The following is a 24661-nucleotide window of genomic DNA, read 5'->3' as shown; positions in this document are numbered from 1 at the left end:
TAGAATTTTCTGGTACAAATACATTGTCAGTATAGAGAGGGTACCACCAGCAGCCTTGAGTACTTCAGTAAGCAACTGGGATACATTATTAGATTTAACACTTCTATTAACATGTACAGAAAAAAGCTCCTTTTTTTCAAAGGTCTGGTCAGCAGCTCTTACAAGCTGTGTTAAGCATATGGAATCCTACTTGGAAGAGCAAGGAGGAATACCTGTCAGAGAATCTCACTAGACGTGGGTTGCTACTAATGCAGGCTTGGGTTTTACTGAATTTTGTGCAATCTGATTTTCCTTTTGAGAACCAGGAGATTTGTGTGGCTAGATGGTGTAGTTTTCAAGAGATCTTGAACCAGAAAGCTGATCTCTGTGGGATGTTATTGTAGAGCTGTTTCACAGATCACCAAAGAGGAGACTAATAACTGATTAGGGCTTCAGAAACTTGAGCTGGTTAACAGAACTATTCAAAGTATCCTATAATTTTACTTTTAATTTTTCATTATGGTTTCTTCTGCTTCTGTCAGTAGTTAAATATATGATGATTTCTTTTAGTTTTGAGAGCTCAGCTTGTTAAATGTTAATTGATATGATAATTGTTATCAACATGAACATAGTGTTTACTGAGTTAGTCACCTGTAGAGGATTAGTCATCAGTACTGTTCAAAAGTGACTGCTGAATTTTAATAAGTATTTGCATAGAAATCAGATCTTCTGAATGCACTTTGTTCAGGTCCCTGCCCATTTTTTTCATATTCAATTAGACCCTACCAGTCAGTTGTCTGTTAAGATTGCTACAAAATGTAATATAAACTGTCAATTAAAAAGAGATTAAATCAATTCAACTTTTTTGAGAGGATAATAAACCTAATAGATAAAATGGGGGGAAATATACATTACTGTAATAGCAGTAAATTCTAAAATGCTTTAGAAAATTAACCAGAGAGAGTTGTAAAAATGGACAGTTGTATTGAGTGGAATGTTACCAGGAATCTGTCCCAGGGCATGAGGAACCAGGACTACAGTGGTCTAACAAGCATTTTTTACTGTCTTAAGCTGCACTGACTTCTTTAAGTTTGTTGCCAGACGTCAAAATAATTTGTCAGCAGTGCAGGTGAGTTTGCCAAGGTTGTATTGTTGAGTTGCAAATTCCTAAGCTGCAACTTGCTTGAGCATAGTAGGATCTTCTGTTACTCTGCAGTATAGCACAGAGTCCATTTGTGCCTCTCCGAGAGCTGTCCTACAAGTGTATACGCTGTTGTCAGCATATTAAAACTGGTGTGCCAGTGTCTGTTTAGGCATTTGGATGGGTGAGGTAATTTATGAGAGTTCCAAAAATTACTTTTATTTGCATCCACATAACAGTGTCCTATTTTTACCTATGCTTATATCTGTGCAAGTTGCAGGAGGTAATATGCACTTCAAAACCTTAGGCTTGTTATTACAAATTTTGAAAGTTTGTCTTCTTTTTTAACTGATGTGGCATATGGGAAATAACAGCATACTTTCCTATTTTCCTTATGTAGCTTAAACTGTGTGTAAGAGACATTCTTTTCAGAAGATAGACTTGCAGTTGTTTTTTTTAAATGTGGATTTTATACTTTTTAAACAAGTGATATTTCTTGGAGTTTCCTTTCAGTTTCCAAAGCCATGCTTTCCAGAACATGAAAGGGAGAAAAAGGAAGTTTAAATGTTTAAGCGGCTTATATACTAGACTAGATAGTATTAAACAGCTTATGCTGACCTTTTTCAAGGTCTCAAAGGGGAAAGATTGCCTCTTAAGATAAAGTCTTTCCCTCTATCATTGACATTTCTTGAGTTTACTCCTACATACAGTTCAGAGTATGTGTTAATCAATTGAAAGAATTCATGTTTTGTTTAAAACCATAGTATATATGTGTCTGGGAAATGGAAAATACTGAGAAAAACTTCGAGGATGTGGATAAGTTAATATTCAGAACTGATACTATGCAGCATTCTTTAAAGTATCCACATAGTATTTTCATAAGTAGGCTTTTGTTGCCCTGTTCTATGCCGATGCTGAAGTCTGAGACAGACATTAAGTGAGCATGAAGCACCATTTAAGCAAAATTTGGCACAAACGTCTCCCTTTGAGGCAGGGGAGTTAATGGAGACAGAACACATGGTAGAATTCAGACAGACAGTATTCTTCCTTGTCATATTTTTTATTTCTTTAGTTGTGGCCACTGAGCTTGTGTTTTACCCTCCTGTTAAAATTCTTGAATGAACTGCATGGATGAAATTCTGGATTTGCTGAGGTTGGTGCTGAAATTTGCATTGACATAGATTGTGTGGGAAATAGAAGGGGAGGGACAGCAGCTTAAAAATACATTACAAAATTACTGTGTGCTTTTTTAGCTTTCTCTGTTGTGCCCTTCTATTTTTGTTTAGTGGGTGTTGAAAGCAAGTGATACTTTAATGCACAGTTGATTTGAGCGTGAAATGTTCTTGATAGCTGCATTCTTGCTGGAAGGAACAGGACAATGACCTGTGCTTGGTGACATAACTGTGTTTCACATTCCAAAATCTAGTCTTAAACTGCATGATTGTAATTTATTTATAGAAACTCCCAAGTATTGACCATGCTTTCAGTAAACTTGTTGGAAATTTTACATCAATTTAAGTATTATGTAGATACAATTTAAATGAAAGTATAGTACCTTATCATACTGGTGCAATTTTTATAGCCCTTAAAAGGCAAAAGTATGTGAGATATTTTTTTTCTTCTCTGTGTTTCTGCTAGAGGTTTATTTGCTACCACTGCATTCCAGAGCAAACACTTTCTTTTTTTTCCCTGCATCAGTCATGATGATTCTTTCCTAATTAAAAAAAAAAATTACTTAAGCAGTAAGCAAGTAGCACTTCCTGCTTGAGCTCATAAAGTGTTTATGTCTGAACTGTCTGTATCTTGAAGGGATGCTTTCTCCTACATGTCACCCTTTTTCCTTCTAGTCTGATCTCATTCTGTCATTGAGGCTCTGGCCGTCACTGTCCTGTGAAAGGAATTTTCCTGGTTAATAGCTGAAAATAAAAGAGCTGCTTTTGCTATCGTCAGGCATTAATTTGGAATCGTTTTGCTGGACAAATCAAAACTTGAATTCTTCCAAAGATAAGTTGCATATGTGATATGACTGCATGATGTAGCAATGTGGATTTACTTGGAATGCAAAAGGCCTGCTCATCTCTTTAGCAGTTTCCTATGCAAAGTACAGGCTCAAAGATACCCCATTCAGCTTTGCCCTTGTACAAGTTTAGTTCCACAGAAAGTCGTGTTATGAGACATCATTGACACAAAACTGCATTGTGTGTCTTTTCTTGTTGATCTGGATCCCAAATTACTTGTAAACAACGATTTTTTTTTTTTTTTTTTAAATTCTTGGAGTTTCAAAGAAGAAGTAACTTCATTAAAGAGAGGGGTGAAGTAAAGTGATTTACAATAAGGTATTATTCCTATGTAAGAACTGTTTTAGGTGAAAAAGTCTTTTTGAGAAATAGGAAATGAAAAATTTTTAGGGTGGGACTGCAGTGAAGCAGGACCTTACCCAGACTTGCTTTGGGTTTATGAGTATTGCTGACTAGTAATATAACAAAATTTATTAATATTTCACACATTCATTATAGGAAACAGGTCAAGAAATTAGGTACTTACTTATTTTAGTATAAACATGCCTGTGACACACAAAGGCTGAAATTTTGACATAAGGATGTAATGGGAATTGTGACTCAATATTCAACAGTAATCTCACTTAATTTAATTTGACAGACTACTTTTCTAAGTTAGACTTCTCTATGTCTTTGACAAAATGCATTATGACAATGATTACTTTCTGCAGTAGAAAAAGCAACATTTGGATTAGCAGAGTTGCCATCCTAACCGTTTTCAAACTTAGAATCATTTTGAAGTCCATGACTTGAAACAGACCTCTGTAAAAAAAATTACTGTATTTGTATCTGGAGGGATGGTTCTCATTCTCTTTTTTTCACAGTCTGTAGTCTCATTCTATGAATTAAATCTATGTTCATGATAGAGAAGCTTAAACGACAAATCAGACTTCTAAAGGCTAGTTCATATATCAGATACAGTTTTTAATTCCAGATACAAAACTGCTGAAAATACACAAGTCTTAGAGAGGCTTTGTCAGGCGTGCTGGGATAGGTAGACACATTTTTTAACTGTTACCATTTGAGGCTGAAAGTGCTTTTGAATATGGAATGCAGGTGTTTGAAGTCAAGGGAGACCGTGGTGCTGAAGTACCCTCAAGTGTGTATGTTTGCTGTGCTTAATTACGAATGAGTAAAACACATAACCAGACTTAGCTCCTTCTGTAGTTACAGTGATGTATCCCAACACTAAATTATCCAAATTAGTTCTTTCATGTTTGCAAATGCTATCTCTTCTGCTTGGGATTTTTTTGAAATGTTTAGTGCCATTACAGTTAGAAGGCCTGAGTTAGAAAACTTGGGAGAGAAATAAAAAGTACTTCATTGCAGTCATAATTTTTAGCACCCTATTATCTCCCACTGTATGACACCCCCATGGTATCTATGTCCAAGGATTTGCCTTGATGAGAGGAGAGGTATTTCAACTAAGAAGGAAAATTCCAGAAGCATTTTGTTTCATAAAGGGTTGTGCTGTTTGCATGATGCAAAACTGTGTGAAAGCATGCCAGGTAGCACAGGGAAAAAAGAAGAAAACCAATTTTTAGTCATCCGAAAAGGATGATGTGTTCTTGTAAAAGCCCAGACTTCACTGATAAAGCATTCCTTTGGAGCTTTGCTATTTGTGTCTCACTGAAGAACACTGCTTCTCTGTTCTGTCAGATTTGCATTTAATTTGCTGAACTTCCACTACTGAAGAGCAGGTGAGATGTGCATTTACTGTGCATGTGCCTATTGATGAACTACAGGGTGTGTTGTGTAGCTCCTTGTGAATTTGCAGAGGATGAGTGTACCAACAGACTTCTGCCTTGGTTCTTTTTATTTCTTTAAAGATAAAATTAGTAGACAGGAATAATATTTTCAGAGTTCAGTCTATTTAGAAAATGTCAGTGGTGCCAGCCACAAAATGTAACTTTGATTCCCAGGCTTTTAATTCCCAGACTGGAAGTAAGCATGCAGTCCCAGATGGGGAAGCTGGAAGTGTGGGTAGTCCTGGGAATGGAATCCCTTCAAACAGATACTGCTGTTGACTGATGCCAAACAAAGTAATTTCTGTGCATGCAGATTGACTCACCATTAAGCAGTGTTACTGACTGTTTGAAGATGTGCCTGTGTACAGACAGGACTGTGAATTCTTAACACACAGATATAGCAGAGGCAGATTCAGGAGCTGAAGCCGTGTACAATAACTGAGGCATCATATAATGTGGAATGTTTGTGCGCTCAGAGCTGTAGTTCACTATTAGTGATTGTTTATAACACAAGTATATCCCATTTTCAAGCCATACCTCCCTTGGATACAGGCACACTGCAGATAAGAAAGCACATACCCTAATAAGGAGAAACTACACTGCATTTTTAAAACAGCTCAAGATGGGTTGGAATGTGGTGCTTAATTGAATAAATGTAAGAGAATTGCTTTGCTCTCTTATGTTGTTTTATAATAAATTCTTTAAAAAGAAATTCTTTCCATTCATGGATGATAAGGAATTATTATAATGATTCCATTACCATAATTTTAGCGTTCTGACTCTCCCTGGCCCCATTCTCCTGCAAGAACTATACAATGGTGATGTCCTCAAACTCTTCTATCATGGAAGAAAAAGTTTTTCTGCCTTTTGTTTCAGAGCATAAAACAGTAAACCATATGAGGACCACTGTGTGATAAAATACCTTAGCTATGTAGCATTGGTTTTAATTTTCTGGGTTTATATCTATTTTTTGTTAAAGTTCTGACATATTTTCCACAATTCCACAAAGAGCTTGTGGTGTTTCCATGCTTGCATCCGTGCTTTTTGTTGTAAAGGCCATCCAGCAGAAAATACTTGTGTTAAAATTTATGACAGTTATGGAGCTCTTACTTATTTTTACTGCCTTGTTCTCTAGTTGAAGAAGAGATCTTCTCTCTATCAATCTTACATTTTCAGTAAAATTTGAATTTAATATTGATACTTCTTTCTCACATTTGATGTGTGCAGAATTAGAGTAAGAAGCCTTTTCAATTTTTCTACATGCAACTGTCACAAGGGAATTTTAGTGTGGGTATTAGAGAATTGGATAGATGAACAGAAGAGATTTTTCAACAGTGCTCACTTCAAGTCTTACTCCTTCATTTAAGTGATGGATAAAGTGAATATTAAATAATTAACAAAACTTTCTGAGATCACTCAGAATTAATTGCATAGTGTAGCAAGATAAAAAAGCTCACTTTCTGAATAGACCAGTGATTTTAACAGTTTTCATTCTGGGGTACTGAGAATAGTAACATCTGAAAAGTGCAAGATATGCATAATGGATATAAAATCCTGAAGCTGAGCAGTTACTAAATAGGAAGTAGTGGAATGATTTCATAACCTCTTTCCTCAATTTAAATCCCTTAGAAACAAGTTCTAATCAAAAAGTGATCTGTTGGGGCAGGGAAGTGTTGTTCTGTTTTTTTTACTGAAGTGTTTTTGGCATTGACAGAACTTCAGTAGCATTTGTGGTAATTTATAAAATGCGTGTTTTGCAACTCATTTTGCAAACCTTTTTTGCTCAGGAAAAAGCTTTTAGGTACTTTACAAGTTTCACTTTTATTTTTGGAGCTCTGGTTTATGTAAAACCATGGAGCCATGTGGAGGTGCAGAAAAGTCACCAGGTTACTTTGATACTAGTGTTGGAAACTTGTATATTGATCCAAGAAACAGAAAAGACTGTAGATAAACGTGTTAAAATCATACCAGTACTATTCTGAAGAGAGTTCACAGTATAACAAAATTAATTCTGGAATCAGAAGGATGCTTTTTTTGCCCTCTTGTGCTGTGTAGTGCAGGAAACATGTAGAATTAGAAGAACAGCAGGATCTCAGTTAGGGGGAATGCTGGTAATTTCATTTTTTGGACTAACTTGTTAGATTTAAAATGCTCACAAGCATTTTGCATAACTGCTTTTATTTTGAAACTCAAAAATATTTTTGGGGGATGGGTGAGATTGTCCATGAGATTGTTTTCAGGAACAGCTATGAGATGCTCAATGCTTTATAAGTTCATGTGAATTAAAAGTTTCTGTAACCGGTTTGAAGGTATTTTTCTGTTAAGTGGCTAATGGTTACTCCTATACCTGATAACATTTATTTAGAAAAAAACATGTTAATGTTGTCTATGACTACATGGGACAGTGTTAGAAAGATAATAATGTCCCTATTTTAATGCAGTTTTTGAATGTCAGCTTTCTGTTCCTTAAGATTTTCAGAAAAGACTAAGATAAGTAAATTTCTTTCGCTTTTGGCTTGTTGAGAGCTTTTTCCATTGTCTTCCACAACCTGCCTTCATGAATTTTTTACTGCTGTAATGTGATACATTTAAAGCTATAGAGCACATATATGTTCTTCAATTTCCACTTGTATAATTTTCTTTGTGAAGTATTATCTGGGCAAGCTTTGTAATTTATAGATCTGGATTGCTGAATAGTAGTTTTGTACTTCAAGCTGAAAAAAAATAGATGCTTGACACATGCTTGAACCCGTCTTGATCAGAAAGTCACTGTTCCACAGATCTGCATCTTGCATTTGTGTCACCACACTTAACATTTACATAGGGAGAACAGCTTGGGAACTGGATGGTTACTGCAGGGGGAAATTAGGAAATGCCCATGTCACATTTACTGTGTGAATAAACTGCAGTTGATGTTCTCCAGAGCAAGCATCAGTTACCCTTATCTTAAAACATTATGTCCTCTGTGTATAATGTACAATGGTACTGCCATCGTTATTTCTTTCAAAACCTGCAAACAACTGCCAGTAGTTTCTTGGAATATCTAATTTTGTCAGTAGCAAAGTGAAAAACAGTCAAGATTGCATCCCCCAAAACTATGCTTAGCAAAGATAGGTATCTGTAGGCTGGTATGAGTCAAAAAATAGCAGGTGAAACAGACAAAATAGCAGAATGCTGCAAAGAGCAAATCCCACTTGAAACATTGCATTTATCAGGTAGGGATATTAAAACCACAATTTTCAAACCCCTGGGAATAAAATAGCAAGAAGAAAAGAAGAAAAATAGCAAGTTTTGGTAGATGAAAGACATTCTCTCTCTCTTGCTCTGTTTTTTGGTTGTGTTTTATGTTTTTCCCTATGGGGAAGATGACTGGGGGGGGACAGCAGGGTTGGTTTGATGGTTTCTTTGTTTTATAAAACATTTCCAAAGTGGGGTTTTTTTAATCTGGTTTTCTGTGTCCCTTTTCAAAAGTTTCAGGAACCCAGGAAGATGATGTGTTATGGATAGCAATGGCAGGCACTCATCAAATATGGGCACTGATGTTGGAAGGTGGAAAACTACCAAAGGGAAGGTAAGCAACTGTACTAAAAGAAATATGAAATTGCTGCTTGTCTTGGTAAACAGATTTCAAACCCCAAAGAGAGAGATAATCAAATTAAACTGAAAATAATTTAGTTTAAAGGCTTGTGTGCTTAAAAGTCTGGCTGCTTTTTCCCACATCTGTTAGATGAAATGAAAGATGCTACTTTTGCTATGCAGCTATGATTTGGTAAGGTACATTCATATAATTGAATGTTGCTTTTCCTTGCATTTGCTGAGTTATCTAGTAGTGAATGATGTACTGAGGTGATATAAAAGTTAGCACAAAGGCATTGAGTAATTCCTTCTGCTGCATTACAGTTGGTTTTATAACTCACAAGTGCCTGTTCTGTAGCTTCTGTTTATGCATAATGTCTGAGGTATTTCAAACTCATTATTGAAATTGGGTGCTATTTGCCTTTAGTGACTTAAAGAAAGGAGTCTGCCTTCGCTTTGCTGGGAGTGGGAATGAGGAGAACAGGAACAATGCCTACCCACACAAGGCAGGATTTGCCCAGCCCTCGGGGCTCTCCCTGGCACCTGAGGAGCCCTGGAACTGCCTGTTCGTGGCCGACAGCGAGAGCAGCACCGTGCGAACCATCTCCCTCAGGGACGGGGCGGTGAAGCACCTTGTAGGAGGAGAGAGAGACCCATTGGTAATCACTTCAAACTCCCCCACACTGCCCTACTAATATTCCTCAAGCCAGACCTGGAGGAGCTTCTTTTGGGGTGAGAGGGTAAATCAGTTTCCATGGCCATCAATTTCTTAACTTCACTGCTTGGAATGCAAATGTGTGGCAGTTGTGACGCTCAGGTTGTAGTGCAGACTGTTGCTCCTTAGATAAGAAATTATTTCACTTAATCTTAAAATAGCCAATTTGATTCAGCATTGTGTGGTCATTAAATAGCTGAATTCGTACTTATAACTTAGATGTGAGAGTTTCCATTTCTGTGGTTAGCATCCACACTTCCCAGGTTTCAATTTCCTTGTTTTGAAATGGTCTTGATTTTTTTTTTTTAATCGGTGAATTTCCATTTAATTACAATCATTGAAATTCATGTCCACAGTGAATAATAGAATGTGTTAATTAAATAAAATAATTTTTCAGAATTTGTTTGCCTTTGGTGATGTGGATGGAGCAGGCATAAATGCAAAGCTGCAGCATCCCTTAGGAGTAACATGGGACAAGAAAAGAAAGCTGCTCTATGTGGCAGATTCCTATAATCATAAGGTAAGTGCATAGTAACTTCTTGTATACAGACTTGGAAATTTTTATTACTACAGAGAATTATTTTAGTAACATACAAAGATTGTGCTTGGTTCTGTTAAGCTGAGGAAATTGATTATATGAGTTTCTTTGTGGGTTCTTTTTCTTTCTTTCCTTCCTTCCTTCCCTTATGGGTCCTTCTCTTTACCATTGTTTTTCTGTCACATTCTTCTGTGTTGATATAATGGTCCCTTGGGAAAGGTGAATTTAAAGTGCCAAGTTACAGTTCAAACTAAAGACTTCCCAAAGATGCTGAACTACAATAGAAGAGCTAGGAGGGCTTAGTCAGGATTATAGTGCAGGTTTGGTAAAACTGAAAGGACAGGAGGACTTGCTTTTCCCTTAAAAAGGAAAAGGAGAAGATTTTGGGAAGAAGTATTGGGGATTGCCTCCATGGAACTTTGAGATAAGAGATGTTTTTCTCTGTATGGTGTTCTTATGTGATGTTATATAAGCATTCATGTCTAGAAGGTTTTTAACTGTACACTGACTACATGCATTAAAAGAGAAGTAGTCTGTTTGAAGAGTAAGGTATATAACACTAAATGCTTATTGAAATTTTCCGGCAAAGTATATTTTGTTTCAGATCTTGTATAAAACTTAAACTTTTTTTCTATTACTTAAAAACAAAAAGACATCTATTTGTGGAAGAAAAATAATCTAGAAGTTAGCCTGCCAATTTTGTTATGGTCTCACTGTTTTGCAAATGTTTCTAGAAAGCCAGCAAACATTAGAAAAACAAGTCATCCAGCATACTTTTATAGCAGAGGAGTAGGTACCTTCAAAATTGTGGAAGGGAACTCTGAATGAAGACCAAAGGAAGAAGTAAAGTCTGTGAGGGAGTGGGGAGAGGGAAAGATGGGACGTGTCACTTGGTGAAGAGTGATAACACAGCATTTAGGATGCAAACCTGGTAGCTGAGGTACTCAAAAAGCACTGCTGGCTACTGGAAATGTAGGACAGAAGATAACACAGAACATCTAAATCCTGCTGGGTTTTTTCAGAGAAGCTCTTTTGTCTTTGTTTATCTTAGATTAAGGTTGTGGATCCCAAGATGAAGAACTGTGCTACTCTGGCAGGCACAGGAGAAGCAAGCAACATTGTTGGTTCCAGTTTTACAGAATCAGCTTTTAATGAACCAGGAGGTTTGTGTGTTGAAGAAAACGGCCGCCTGATGTATGTTGCAGACACAAATAATCATCAGATTAAAGTGCTGGATTTGGAAACGAAAATTCTTTCCATGGCAAGTAATACTTACTAAACAGGCTGATAGTGGTGTTTCTTGATATAAATTACTATTACAGACTTCAGCAAGTGTTACACGAATGACTGAGCTAACTTTGGGTACAGTAGCTGTATTCACAGGATCTTTTGTGATACTCAGGCAAATAAACGTTGCCTGTTAGCACAGTTACTGAAAGCCTCAGTCCTCAGAAAGACAACTTCTGCATAGAAACAGAAAGTGACAACCCTCTAGAAAAGATTAGTACAGAAATGTGAGTTATTACAATGTACAGCCCAGTTTTTCAGCATTAAAAGCATTTCATGAGCACTCTGTAAAAAAGGAAGGGAAACCAATTACCAATCCCTGTAATTAAGCTGTAAGATGATTTTGGGAGCTCCGTGACTTAAAGCGGGATATGTAGTGAGCTTTCAAGTTGTCAGATCTAAACCACTGTTGTAATTGAGGACAGCTTTATTTGATTGTAAACAAAAAAATTTGTGCTCATGTTTACCTTACAGTGCCACTATGTCTTAATGGTTTTTTCAAATATATATACATATGACATAATGGTCCTAATATCTCCTCATGTCTCTTGCATTTAATAATACACAGTCTTCATGTGTGTTTAAATTTTCGTATCATGTTACCTGTGGGTGGCTTTTCTGGAAATTCTCCTCTATTTTACTGTGCAATGTGCACAGTTAAAATCCTGAATTTTGTTACTGAAGCGTGCAGTTTACCACTGGGTTAGAAGGAAATACATTTACATTTTATTTAAAGTAAAAATGTAATCCAACTATAAAAATTTTAAATTAAGGGGTACTGTAAAGTAGTTTTGGGGTTTGTGGTTTTAGTAGTAAATACTTAATATTTTATATAGTAAATATTGCTTTCATTTGGATTAATCAGGTTTTTTCATTTTAAGAAAACATTTTGTCCTTCCCTTTTTTGTCATAGTATTGTTGCCCTCTGTCAGGCAATTTTAGGCCAATAGCCATATGTCACTTTGAAACTGTGATTGTGTTGTGAAAGCCCATTTGTTTTCAGTACTAATGAAAATAAATATTTTGTTTGATTTCTACTGATAGTTGCCTATCCTGAAGCCAGAAGCATGTGATGTTCCAGATAACCTGCCTGTGCAAAAGGATAAAATAACAAACCTTCCAAGGCTGCCTAAATCTGCACCAAATGTTCAACTTCCTTCACTAACTGTAGCTCCTGGCCAGACAATTCAGTTTTTATTAAAGTTGACTCTTCCTCCAGATTCAAAACTGAATGAAGAAGCTCCCAGTGCCTGGTTTATCACAGCAGAAGGTAAAGTCCTTGAAGGTTAAGATGAGAAGTGGATTGTATCAGCACATCCTGCAGTGCAGGGGATCTCAGTCTGATGAATCAAGATGTCCCTCCCTGTCCTGTGTTCCCATTTGACTTTGTGATGCAATAAATGATATTTAGAGTTGATGCATTTAGCAACTGGACTGCAAAGATTGAAAAAAGCCAAACACCTGGTAGACTGCTTTTTGTTTGAATTAATACATGCTGCATTATTTTGTGGTTCAATACAATGAGTTAGGTGTATTTAGTGTGCAGGTCATTTTTCAGTTTACATACTCCCAATATTCCAATAAATGGGAAACTCAGGTTTCATTCTAACAGTCAGCCTAAGCATTGCTAAATTGCACCAACCCACCTGTAAGACCAGCACTGCTGTTTGGAAATGCCATTTTTTACCTGCAGTTTAATGCATTTATGGCAGATATCTTATCTGGTGTATTAGACCTCTGATAGAAATGTATGGTAACCATTAAGAAGTTTTGTTTGTGCATATCAGAAGAAATTTTAAAACCCCTAAAGAGTGTATAGGAGAAATTGCAGTTCTATTGCATTTAAATGAGATGTGCTGTATATATACACCTATAATGCTGATGCAAAGCTATGGATCTCTCCATCTTTAAATGGCTGATAAAAAAGAAAGTCCATGTTGTCCTACAGGTAGAATTAGTGTTTTCGGTAGATTTCAGACATGGTGTTAAATACCTTAATGATAAAATCTGTTCTTCTTTTGCAGATAATACCTGGTTGCTCCAAGGACAGTGTCTGACAGGAGAGATAAAGGATGTTTCCTGTCAGGCTGTCATTCCCTTTCAGTTACCTGGGAGCTGTGTGTCAGCTGAAGCCACCCTGGCCATCAAAGCGTGCCTCTACTACTGCAGCAAAGGTAGCAGTGCCTGTATGATGGCAGGAGTGTCGTTCAGCCAGCCCTTGCAGCTCACTGGCACAAATCAAGGCAGCTCGGCTCAAGTGGAATTGATACACACCTTTGTAACCAACTAACACAAAGCCAGCTGGTTTCACAATTTATTTTGCTATCCACCGTTTCTGTGGGAGAAAATGCACATAGATCTCTTCTCTCTGATTTTTCCTGGAGCTTATGACAAAGCTAAGAAATAATATGCCTGGTAAAATGAAGTAGTTTTCCCTACAGCCTAACGGGAAAATTTACCATCACAACCTCATTTCTTTGCATTACAGTAGCAGCAATAACTTTGTAATACTGTAGACTCTGTTGCCAGTTGGGAACATACTGGATGTCTGCCAGTCTTAAGAAATGAGCAACAATTTTTACAGTCCTTTTGAAAGAGCTGGTGTTACATTGTGATGTTGCTGTAAGATCTTTGCACTGTACATACTATTAGAGTAGATAATTTTGGACTAACACTTTGAAATTCCTTTTGTGCCCTTATTACATTTTAATAGAATGTCAAAAGGAAGTTTCTTTCTCTAGTCTGTAAAAGAAGTATCTTGCTTATTTTTCTGTAATGGCACTTATGACACACATATTTTGAAAATTCATCTTAAATTAGGTGCAGCTCTAGTTTTATGCAAACTGAGTATTTTGCTTTAACTCAACATGACTGCCTTATATGAAGAGCAAAGGTTCATGGAAAATTTTCTGTGAAAGGAAGCATTCAAGTTCCTGCAGAAGAAGTTCATGCTGATTTTTATCAAAGAATGTGCCTCTCTGCAATGTGTGTGTGTATATATATATATATAACATTCACCACAAAGCCATGCTGGAGCTTTTCTGATGCATACCAATTTACATTTTATAGAAAGTGGTAGGTAATGGTTGAATATCTGCACAGCAAAAATTAAATGTCAACCATTTCAAGCAGGGTGATTCACACCCATTTTTATGATTTCTCTGCAAAGACTTGTCTGAAGGCTTCTGTCTTGCATATACATAATGTAATGAAGGATATTACACTCTTGAAGTCTGATTCAGAGTCTTTTGAAGTCACTGTTAGTCCCTGGATTTATAATAGCAGCCACTGAATCAAAATTATATATTTGATAATGGATTAATTACATTCATGTTTAGAGGTTCTGATCTTTTGCTAGAACACTGGTAACCTAATCTTTGGGTAAGATGCTTTAAAACTCTATTGCAAAATTCTGCCCTTGGTGGTTAAGCGTTTTGCAAGTAAAATTCTCTCAGTTTGCCATAGTAAGTATGGGTGGGGTGGTGGTGCAAGTTTATTACTTGAACTGGAAGAGTTTCCACCATGCTTAAGTGCTAATTGGGTTAGGCTCTGGTCATGGTGATCAGTGCTGAGATGATGATTTTTAGTTGGAAGATAGTATTTTCACACATAAAGTGCAGTAGTAAAAGAATTTTTATATGGTCTTTTCTAAAACAATTATTCCTGACACCTCTCAGTAAATCCCCACTATCAGTTTTTGTTGCTTTTTCTAACTTAAAGGCTGACTGAAATGTTGGTCATGAACCCAAGAGGCTTTTGTTTTAAGGGAACCATATGGACTGGTGTGGTTTTTCCTTCCATTGAAATGCCAGTCTGTCTGAGAGTTCTTTGTGGCACCAGAAATGGTTGTTATCTCACCTGTCAGCAAGGCAAGGGCTGAACTGTTATTTTTCTTCTGTTTGGTTTTTAAGCAACTTTTCTAATTCAGTGTTTCAGCTCCTTTGGGTAAGCCTCTCAATTTTCACATGCTGTTTTGAAGAATGAAAAGGCTTTGCTACTTTGTTCACAGATGGCAAATGCTGTTGGGAGGATGAAGATAAAGAAACTGATTTGGGCATGTATTGTTTTTTACACTTTAGCAAAACCTCAGTCTTCCATAATTTTTTGTTTGTCTGTTTACCTTTGGAAGGTAGCCAAGAAACCTCCAATCAGCTCCTAGATAGCCTGCAGATTTTCTGTTGCTCTTTGAAAAAACAAGCATTGGATTCAGAAGTTCAGAATAATGAACCAAACTCTTATCTTGAACGTGTAATTCATCAGATGAGAGAAAAAATATCTATTTTGTCCCATCATAGATTGGTTTGGGTTGGAAGGGGCCTGAGAAACCAACTAGTTCCAGCCCCTTGCCATGGGCAGGGACACCTTCCACTAGAGCAGGTTACTCATGGCTCCATCCAGCCTGATTTTGAGCACTTCCAGAGATGGGACATCCACAGCTTCTCTGGGCAACCTGTGCCAGTGCCTCACCATCCTCACAGGGAAGAATTTCTTCCTAATATCTAATCTAATTCTACCTTCTTTTGCTTTGAAACAATTCTCTTGGTTCTATCCCTAGATGCTCTTGTCAAAAGTCTCCGTCCAGCTCTCTTGTAGCTCCTTAAGGTACTGGAAGGTGCTGTAAGGTCTTCCCAGTCTTCTCCAGACTGAAAAACCCCAACTCAAATTTTCAGGTAGAATCACATTATATTTTTCTATTTCAATTGGATCAGGTCATCAAATTCTGCCTGTATTCCAATATTAAAAACAAGAAACCAAAAAAATCAAAAATAAGTTTTGTTTTTGAGACTTAATTAATGTATTGCTGTGGGGGAAAGACTGTATTCCTCACTTTATTTATAGTGTATAATGTTTAATTACAATATTGTAGTTATATTTTCTATCTGAATGTTCTCTCCTTGCTCAGTCTGTGTATTCACTGTGATTGGCCTTTAATCATATAGTCTAACACTACATTTTGTTTGTCCAGTTGATAAGGATGCACATTGCCTGAGTCACTCCTTCTGTTTCACTTGTAGTGTACAGGTATTTGAATGTTCTGGTATTATAAAAGCACAGATCTTTTTAGAGCTTATGATATTTAGGGATACTATTTCCATTCCTTCCTCCAGGGTTTACAAGGTGCTCTTACAGTAAAGCAACAAGTGCCATAAATTTCACCAGACAGGCAAAGAGGATAGCATGTACAAGCTACAAAAATTTCTTTAAGTACCAGAAAACATATTCCAAATATGATGCAGAAAAATAGGAAATGTTACTATCTGTCTAAATACTGAAAAATTGGATATATTAATGACTGCTACCTCTTTATATGGGAACTTAGTATTTTAGTGTTTCCTGATATAAAAATTCTAAGCAGATTGGAATGGCTCAGCAGTACCAGATTTGTATCTTACAGTAAAAATATGTAATTCAAGGCCTTTTCCAAACATGACTTTCTACTGACTTTAACAGGTTTTGCATCAGACCTTAATGAAGCATTAAATGACTTTAGCAAGTCTCTAAAGAGTATTGGTTGTGGTTGATTTGTATAATGGAAACAAGTTCAGTGGCGTTTTAAGTTTTTAGTTGTAGTGTTTGCATTTCTGAGATGGCTTTTGGTTTTGAATGGATGTATTAATAGTTCTATGAGATGTTTTTAGTAATTTTATTTAATTGCAGTGTAGTATTTTTATTAGACTAGAAAAAAGATAATGTGGTTTTGAAGAGGGAGCATAATTTGTTTTAATAGCTCTTTCATGTTGTTTGAATTCAGTAATACCTTTCTGTAGTTTGCTCCCTTCTGTTGAAGGAAGGGTAGGGATGATGACTGTGTAAACCTATTGATGGGCACATATTTTATGCACATATTCTTATTTGATATCTTCTTGTGTTAGATTCTTACATCTTCTTATTTTTGGCTTTTCTATTGGATGCAGTTCTTCACAGTTTGTGTTTGGCCTCTCATATATTGCACCTGTAGAGCATTATGTTTGTATGATGCTGTGGTAGTGTGGTACCAAGCAAGTACAGATGAGATGAGTGATACATGAGAAAGTAGTTTTTAGCATCAGGTAAATGCCTTATCTGCTTACCCTGAGAAAAGGTGCATATGGCCTCCAATATATTGTATATATTCTTAATGCACTGGTTTTATTTCAGTAGGAAAACATAGTAGCTGAAACCATGGGTAAAACTGTTTTGTTGAGAGAACATCAAGAAAAATATATTCCTTACCTCTTGCTCAGAGGAGGGGGATGATGAAAATGAAGAGACTTTCCTTTTTATGTAGGGGCACATCCTTTTGTTCCTTTAATTATTGACTATTTATTTTAGCAAAGGGAGAGGCATTTTTGACCACAAATTGTCGTGAATTTTTGATTCCTAACAAGGTTTTCTATGTAAATGGAAGCTTTAAATGTCTGACTTTGTAGATTTATGAGTGGTAGGTCTAGTTTGAAATGGTTTATAGTTTAGCAGACAATAGCAGAGATTTATGTACATTCTTAAGATCTGTAATTTTTTTAAATCACTGGTATTCATTAAGACTTACCTCAAAGACGCATTGAGGCTACACTCCCACAGAAGTGTGACTTTTGCAACTCAAAATTAAGTTTTCTTTGTTGTAGAATGTGTGAGATGTGCTGTGCCACATTGTGTTCTCCAGGCTGCAGTTGTGCTACCTGAGGAGAATTTTCCATGCACAGCAGGTTATCAGCCACTCCCCAGTAACTCTCACTCAAATCTGCCAGGTCACTTGCTCATATAATCAATTAATATTGCTGATTTATGTTAGCAAATATTTAGTATTTAGAATTTATCATTACAATTTTCATTGCAGTTGGATTGTCAGGGATTAGAGGATCTTCTCTGTCCCAGGCAAAGGAAGTATAAGAATGGTGACAAGCAGTTGGAGATAATTGTTGAAAATGTGAGACCTGGTTATTTTTATTTTTTAATTAAATTACAACATGTTTTTGTGTCCAACAACAGATCATTAATTTAGGAACAAAATTTCTAATATTTTACATTCCATTATGTTCATTTAACCAAATGTGACTGCTGTCTTCCATCAGAAGCAGCTGATCTATATTTTATAGTTTTTTTTACTCTGATAGGTAAAGTCACTACTCTCATTTAGGATTAGGATTCATTCCTGTTCAGGATTCAGCACACTTATGACTGAGTTTCCAAGTTTATCTTAGTTTCTTTGTCATACTGTTATGGGGGATTTTGGTTAAGTTTTTGGGTCTGTCCTTTCCTTCTGTAGTTTCCACAATGAAACACAGCCCATACCTTGTTACCGTGGACAGATTCAAGTAGGAAGGGTAATTCCCTCCACCAGTTCCTTGCCTCTCCTCTGCTTCAGGGATGGGGATGTAAAGAGCAATTTTAGATAGCATTAGAATATGATGATGTCCTCAGGTCAGCTTCATCAAGCTTTGCACTGATGCAGCTACTGTCAGAATTTTTACCTTTACCTCTGGCCCTGTCCAGTGAGGTCCTGAAGTTGTTTCTAGGTGTCCCATCAAACTTGAGTAGCCTGTGCAGGGATTCTGATGGCTCTTGGTTTCAGGAAACTTTGATTATAGAAGTTAAATCCTTTAGCTGCTATAGGTTAAATATTTTAGCTATTATGTAATTTGCTGTCTTGTTGCAGGTTGTTTAATTATTGTCAGGTAATGCACTCCTGCTGCAGATGAGAAGCTGGAAGCCTTTGGTGTGAGTTGAGGAATGTTTGTGTAGCTATAATTAAATATTTCTTAGTTTACCTCTTTGGTGGTCCATTGCTTTCAAGCATACCAGAGAACTCTGTCCAATTGCAGGCTCTAGGGCTAAGCAAAAGAATTACAAGTATTTTTTAAGTCTTGCCTAGTTCCTTTGAAACACTGACAATTTTGAGCTAAAGAAATCCCCTTTGAAGAAAACCTGTTCATACATCTGCCTTAACTTAATGCTCTGTACTCAACATGCCTCAGAAGAGCGATATTCCACACTGTATTCTTTCCCATTTTGACTAAGGATTGAGAAATCCAACCCATCTGGCCACTGTCAGACTTCATAGAAGGCAGTGATTCCCAATTTGATTTTACTTTTTTTTTTTTTTTTTTAATAAGAGCCTATTTTCCAAGCTTTTGATTAAACTTAAATACTGGCTTTGAACCATATGTTCAAGGAATCTATCCTGAGAGTTGCCTGAATATGTTTTCCAGATTTTGAAAATGGATTTATAGTAAAGCAGAGAAGCAAATTGCTAAATGTTTTTTATATTGAATATTTAACTTCAGAAGTGTCCAATTTCACTTTTAAAATAGAATTAGAATAACTAAAATGTTGTCCTCTCTGTCATTACCATTGATGTACCATTAATCATTGTATCATTAAGACCTGTAATGGATTGATGTGATTTGTAAGAAAATCAATAAAGAAAAAGAAGGTAGTTGTTAAACAGTGACTGGGTGAAATCCAGGTGCTCCAAGGTTAATGGCAAATATCTTTAGGGCCAGGAGTTTGGCCCAATGTGACAGAAATTATGTGTTTTTATTACATCATGATGGCTGAAGTTAAAAATCAGTGCCTTTTGTAACAATACTTGAAAGTGTTTTCTTTACAGGAGTACTGGAGTACTGATTGATGTAAGGTATTTGACCTTCATGGTTTGCAAGCTTCAGAGGGATTTAATACTACTAATTCTGAAACTGTGAAGAGTTTTCCTTTTCTGTCATGTTATTGAATAAATTTGAAATTAAGGTGCTTATTTGTCAAACTTTATTTTCTTACAGAATATTTCAAAATGCGATTGTTTCTCCATCTTGTGAACTTACTTCTGAAACTATTGTTACCTCTTTCGTAGACTTCAGAACAAACGTGGCAGGGAGACTTCAAACAGCTTGCAGAAATTGTGGTTTGAGTGAGATGGAAGGCAAAACATGCACTGATCTAAAAGGGCAAAGATGACACCTCTTGGTATTTGAGGGGTGGATGGTTGGTCTTTGTTTCGGAGTTGTTTTCATCTGTTCTACAGAACAGCAAAGGTTCTTTACACAGCAGAAGGTTGTGTGTAGAGGCAGTCAGGAAGGGTCAGGTTATCTCACTGTGAAAACATGTAATTTTATTTAGGTTCTGCTGCTGGGGTATCTGAAAATCCCAGCAGTATAATGCTACTGAAGAAAGTCACATTTGAGCACTTAACACCTTAATAAATGTCTCCATTTGGTTTCAGGGGAAAGGCAGGAATTTTATTTTCTTCCTTGAGAATTTCAGTGTTTCTTTGTGGGCATTGGAATATTTTTGTCTGTTCTTTGAGATACTAAACCTTTCTTTCTCCATTATATTTGATGCAAAGCCTTTCACATATCTGAACATTTAAAAAATGTGGTTTACGTTTGTTATTACAAAATATGCGAAGAATTAAAATGAAAGCACTTCATCTACAGCTGATATAGGTCATGTAAATTCTTCACTGACAGTGTTGCCTAACAGTGTTCTTAACAATATTCACAGATGATGATCCTTTTAAAATAAAAGGTAAATGTCCTGTAATATTATGAGAACAAATAAATACACTGTAGAAGAAATGTCAGCCTTGGCTATCAAACCAACAGACAAACAGTGATTAAAGAATGTACATTTTCTCCTGTGCAGCCTCTTTCTCCTTGTAAAGCTTTTAATGGAAAAATAAACATTAAAAAATTTTATGTTTTCTTTCAAGGCTGGGTTTGTCTGTCGATTTTTGTGTGAACATAGATCTAGAAGTTATGAAACCTGTCTGCTGTGAGGGGTTGCAGCTTGAATAAAATGCTTTAATTAAGAAGTACGGTTTGTTTCCCACTCCCTTTGCCACAGGCTCTGCAGCCGTGGGTGTCAGTCAGCCCTGCAGTGACCAAAGGTCTGTAAAACAGTGTGAGTCGTGAGGACACCCCCCTCCAGAGGGCTGGGAACAACAGATCTGCTTTTATTTTCATTTCTGCACATAAGAGACTTTAGCAATGGTGCACTGCATGAGTCACTGCCTGATTTTAGCCTTCAGTTTATTGCAGAGATCCCAGAGTAAACTTAGCTGCGGGAACATATCCCTCTGCATTGAGCTCATCTTGAAGCAATGTTTGTTAGCCTGGTTAGACTGTGCCACACTTTGCAGCTTGTGGGTGCCTGTTTAATTATCCTTATGGTTGAACCATATTTTAGTGGCAGCATCTAAAAACTATAATTGTTTTATTGTAATTGTTTTACTCAGATAACAGTTGTGCAGCTTTAATCAAGAACCTGTGGGTACAGGGCACTAATTCAGGCTCTCATGTGCTCCAGTACAACTGGAGAAGGACACAAAATGCCTACAAAGACAATTCCTTATTTGTGCTGCTCATTGTGTTTTATTGATACAGTGATTTCTCATTAATGGAGGCATCATGTGACAAAAATTCTGGAATATCTACTGTAGGTTAACCCCATAAACTGTAGTGTAATTATGTTGATTTTGTGCCATTTCCCCTAGTAAAATTATTCCTCATATCTGTTAATCTATTCAAATATTTAAAACATTTATACACGCTGCTTATAAAACTTGGGTAACTTTCTTTGATTTCCATGCAGATGAAATATATACAGTTATGTGATGCAGCAGGTCTGGATTTGACAAGACACTCTAAAAAATTTGATTGCAATTTCTCTGTTTTACTGTGAAGTTCATCAAAAGCTTCAGCTGAGCTAAACTCAGCTAGTTTAGGCCAGGTCCCACAATCTCTCAGCATCTTAGTGAGCATTTGCCACAGATCACAAAGCTGAACCTTGGCTGGCTTTCAGTTGTCATCTCTAAAATGACACCTTCACCCCCAACTTCTATCTAAGTGTTCTTAAAACAGAAATCCTGTGTGAACACAGGCTGTGCATTCTATGTGCAAACAAAACTATGATGTTTTTATGTCTAATGGCATTTGTGGGACTGAGCTGGGCTGGTGCATTTTGCCAGAACCCAGGGAGGCACTGCCTGGTGCAGATTTCTCTGGTCACAAAGTCACTGCTCTAGGAAACTATTAATTAGCTTGTTTCTAAATGCAAGGGAATGGAGCCTTTCATGTTAAAAATCACTAACAGGGCCAAGATATTTTCTTGTTATTGCAAGGGATTCTGCAATCTCCTGCCAAGAGCAACTTATCTGGAGATTGGGTAAATGGGGCTTTAAATGGCTCCTCTCCCTGCCCTGTCCTTCCCATCTGAAGTAGTTTCCTGTGGCTGTTCAAATTCATGACCCTGCTGGCCTCATCTGAGTTTTATCTTTTCTGCCTGTCACCCTGGTATTTTGTGCACACAGTCCCACCAGAAACTGAAAACAATACCTGGTGGCTATTTGATGTGCCAGTGTGGGTAGCAAAGTCCCAGCCTGGCTGGAACTGAGCTTTCTGGCGTGGGTTTGTGCTCCTTTGCCTTCTGCTTTAAGCACAGAAATCAAAGCAGAGGTGAGGATTTCAGCCTTGTCGTGTAAAGGAGTAGCTTTCTGAAGTGTTGCTACAGCAGCACATACTGTTTCTTTTTTTGGAAAAGCATTAGCAAGTTATAAGCTTTGGTTAAATCTCTCCATAATTTTACTATCTCAGACATTCCCTTAAGCAGAGTATATGGGAATGCCAGTGCTCAGAGGTCCTAGCAAGAGCTCAGGCTGTAAATTGTGGATATATTTTCCAAACATTGAACAGAGCTGTAATATTAAGGAGTAATTAGATTTTAATGAAGATTTTATTTCACTAAAACCAAATACTTCGTCAGACTTACCCTTGTGCTGTATAACTTTTGAAATCCATTCACCATGGAACTGTAATGTTATTTTTGAAGCTATCATTGCAATTACTGTCCTTGAGAACTAAATAGTTGTTCTAACACCATCTGTGTTTTCTAACAAGGAAGCACATCAGGTTCAATATCTACTTTAGACAGCAGGGCTTGGGCAAGCACATGGTTTCTGTGAGTGAAGTGAACCCTGTGTCTGAGGTGACAGCACATAAACTGTGACGTGTGTTAGTCAGAGCAAAGCAGAGTCAGCACTTTAATGATGTTTTTATTGATATAATGATTTATCATTAGCAAAAACATTGATGTGTGTCAGCAGCAAGTGTAAGCAGTCATTGCATCAAGGTCTGTGCACCTTCCCTCCCCCTCCCCGTGCCCACTGACACCCTTGACTAAAGCTGTGATGTTTTCCAAGTTATCAGGGGTTGATACTGAGACACACTGATCACCAAGAATGAGAGATGTAACAATTTTTTCAGAATCTTAATACATTCAGCAAGTGGAACTATAGGAAGAAATATAAAATTGAAATGCACCAAGCAGTGCGTAGGAGCATCAATGTCTAAGTGGCAGTTAAATCCAAAGGAAACTTGCTGTGGGCTACTGAGAAATCCATCATTTAAATTTTTCTTTCCTTTATGCAGTTGAGTGAGGAAGATGGATTTAATTTGCATTTTTGCCATGCTCTTAGCAGTGGAAGTGCTATGAAGTGCTGCTGTTATCGTAGACTCAAATCAGACGTGCACGTGGCAGAACTTCTGAGACCTTATGAGGAAGATGCAGAGGGTGTAATGGAGTCTCTAGCAGACAGTGACAAAAATTTGCCTTACAAATTGGCTGCTAAGTGTAAAATGAAACATTTACTGAATCATAACTGGATTAGTTATGAATTTAAACTAGCAGGGGATTAAAATTTTTATTTACTTGAGGGTGCTGAACAGAACGATTCTCTTTACAGGAGGCTTAGATTACATGGAGGTACATGAAATAAAGAAAAAATACAGAACTTAGCCAAGAGAAGTGAAATAGGATGGATGGTATATTTTATAGAGAAGCATCTTTTTTCCAATATATAGCAAGCTTGCTGATTTTTAAAAAATACATCTTTTTAAATGTTAGTGGATGGAAGTCTCAGCAGCTTTGAGACCTGTCCCTGGTCTATGTGAGTTCATAACCTGTGATCACAAGGTTGTATGCTTTTTTTTACATTCTTGGTACAGAGTCTTTCTTGCTTTCACATACAGGGGAAGCCTGATCAGCCTGACACCTTCTAGGACTCTGCATATCTCAGCTTTTTTCTTGACAGCAGAGAGACTACCTTGCTACAGGCAGCTGACAGCAGGCATGCATCTGTTTTCCAAGAACAGCCTAGCTCAGATGAACCTGTCAGAGTGATTGTTTTCCACCTTCTCCTAACATGCAGAAAGCTTATGGAGTACCTTGTACGGTGACAAACAAAAAATTACCAGGATTTAATCCATACTCAAGCTTCTCACAGTCTCACAGGAAAGTTATATTTACAATTCAAGTGCTCCCAGGAAAGATATAATTTGCTGTTTGCAGAAAATCCCTACAAGTTAACCTAGAAAAACTGTATGTTTTAGAAGAAGTGTTTTCAGAAGTGTTTGCAGTCAAGCAAAGAAATTTCAGAAAGAGGGATCAAGTTCTTCCAAAGAAATTCTGATTGCCACCTTAGCATTACATGGATATTGTAAGCAATGATGCATCCTGCTGGGAGGTGTCCCTGCCCATGGCAGAGGGGCTGGAATGAGACAAATTTTAGGGTCTCTTCCTACCCAAGTCATTTTATGATTCTATAATCCCATACTTTCTGGTCGTTGTTGTTGGGGTTTTGTCTGG

General features: G+C 37.0%; 1 protein-coding gene across 1 annotated transcript in view; it reads left to right on the top strand.

Annotated features, from left to right (window-relative positions):
• NHLRC2 (NHL repeat containing 2) overlaps positions 1 to 20728 on the top strand; it is a 32576-nt gene extending 11848 nt beyond the window's left edge. The window contains exons 6-11 of the mRNA XM_085064821.1: positions 8397 to 8496; positions 8929 to 9160; positions 9614 to 9736; positions 10806 to 11015; positions 12086 to 12311; positions 13066 to 20728. Of these exons, the coding sequence (XP_084920947.1) occupies positions 8397 to 8496; positions 8929 to 9160; positions 9614 to 9736; positions 10806 to 11015; positions 12086 to 12311; positions 13066 to 13331 (1157 nt within the window). The 3' untranslated portion in view covers positions 13332 to 20728. The remainder of the gene's footprint in view (positions 1 to 8396; positions 8497 to 8928; positions 9161 to 9613; positions 9737 to 10805; positions 11016 to 12085; positions 12312 to 13065) is intronic.
• Positions 20729 to 24661: the final 3933 nt, after the last annotated feature.

Source organism: Lichenostomus cassidix, chromosome 6 (assembly GCF_008360975.1).
Source record: "Lichenostomus cassidix isolate B80296 chromosome 6, HeHo_3.0, whole genome shotgun sequence".
Taxonomy (NCBI): domain Eukaryota; kingdom Metazoa; phylum Chordata; class Aves; order Passeriformes; family Meliphagidae; genus Lichenostomus; species Lichenostomus cassidix.
Note: the sequence above shows the minus strand (reverse complement) of the source record. Positions and strands in the feature narration are given on the sequence as shown.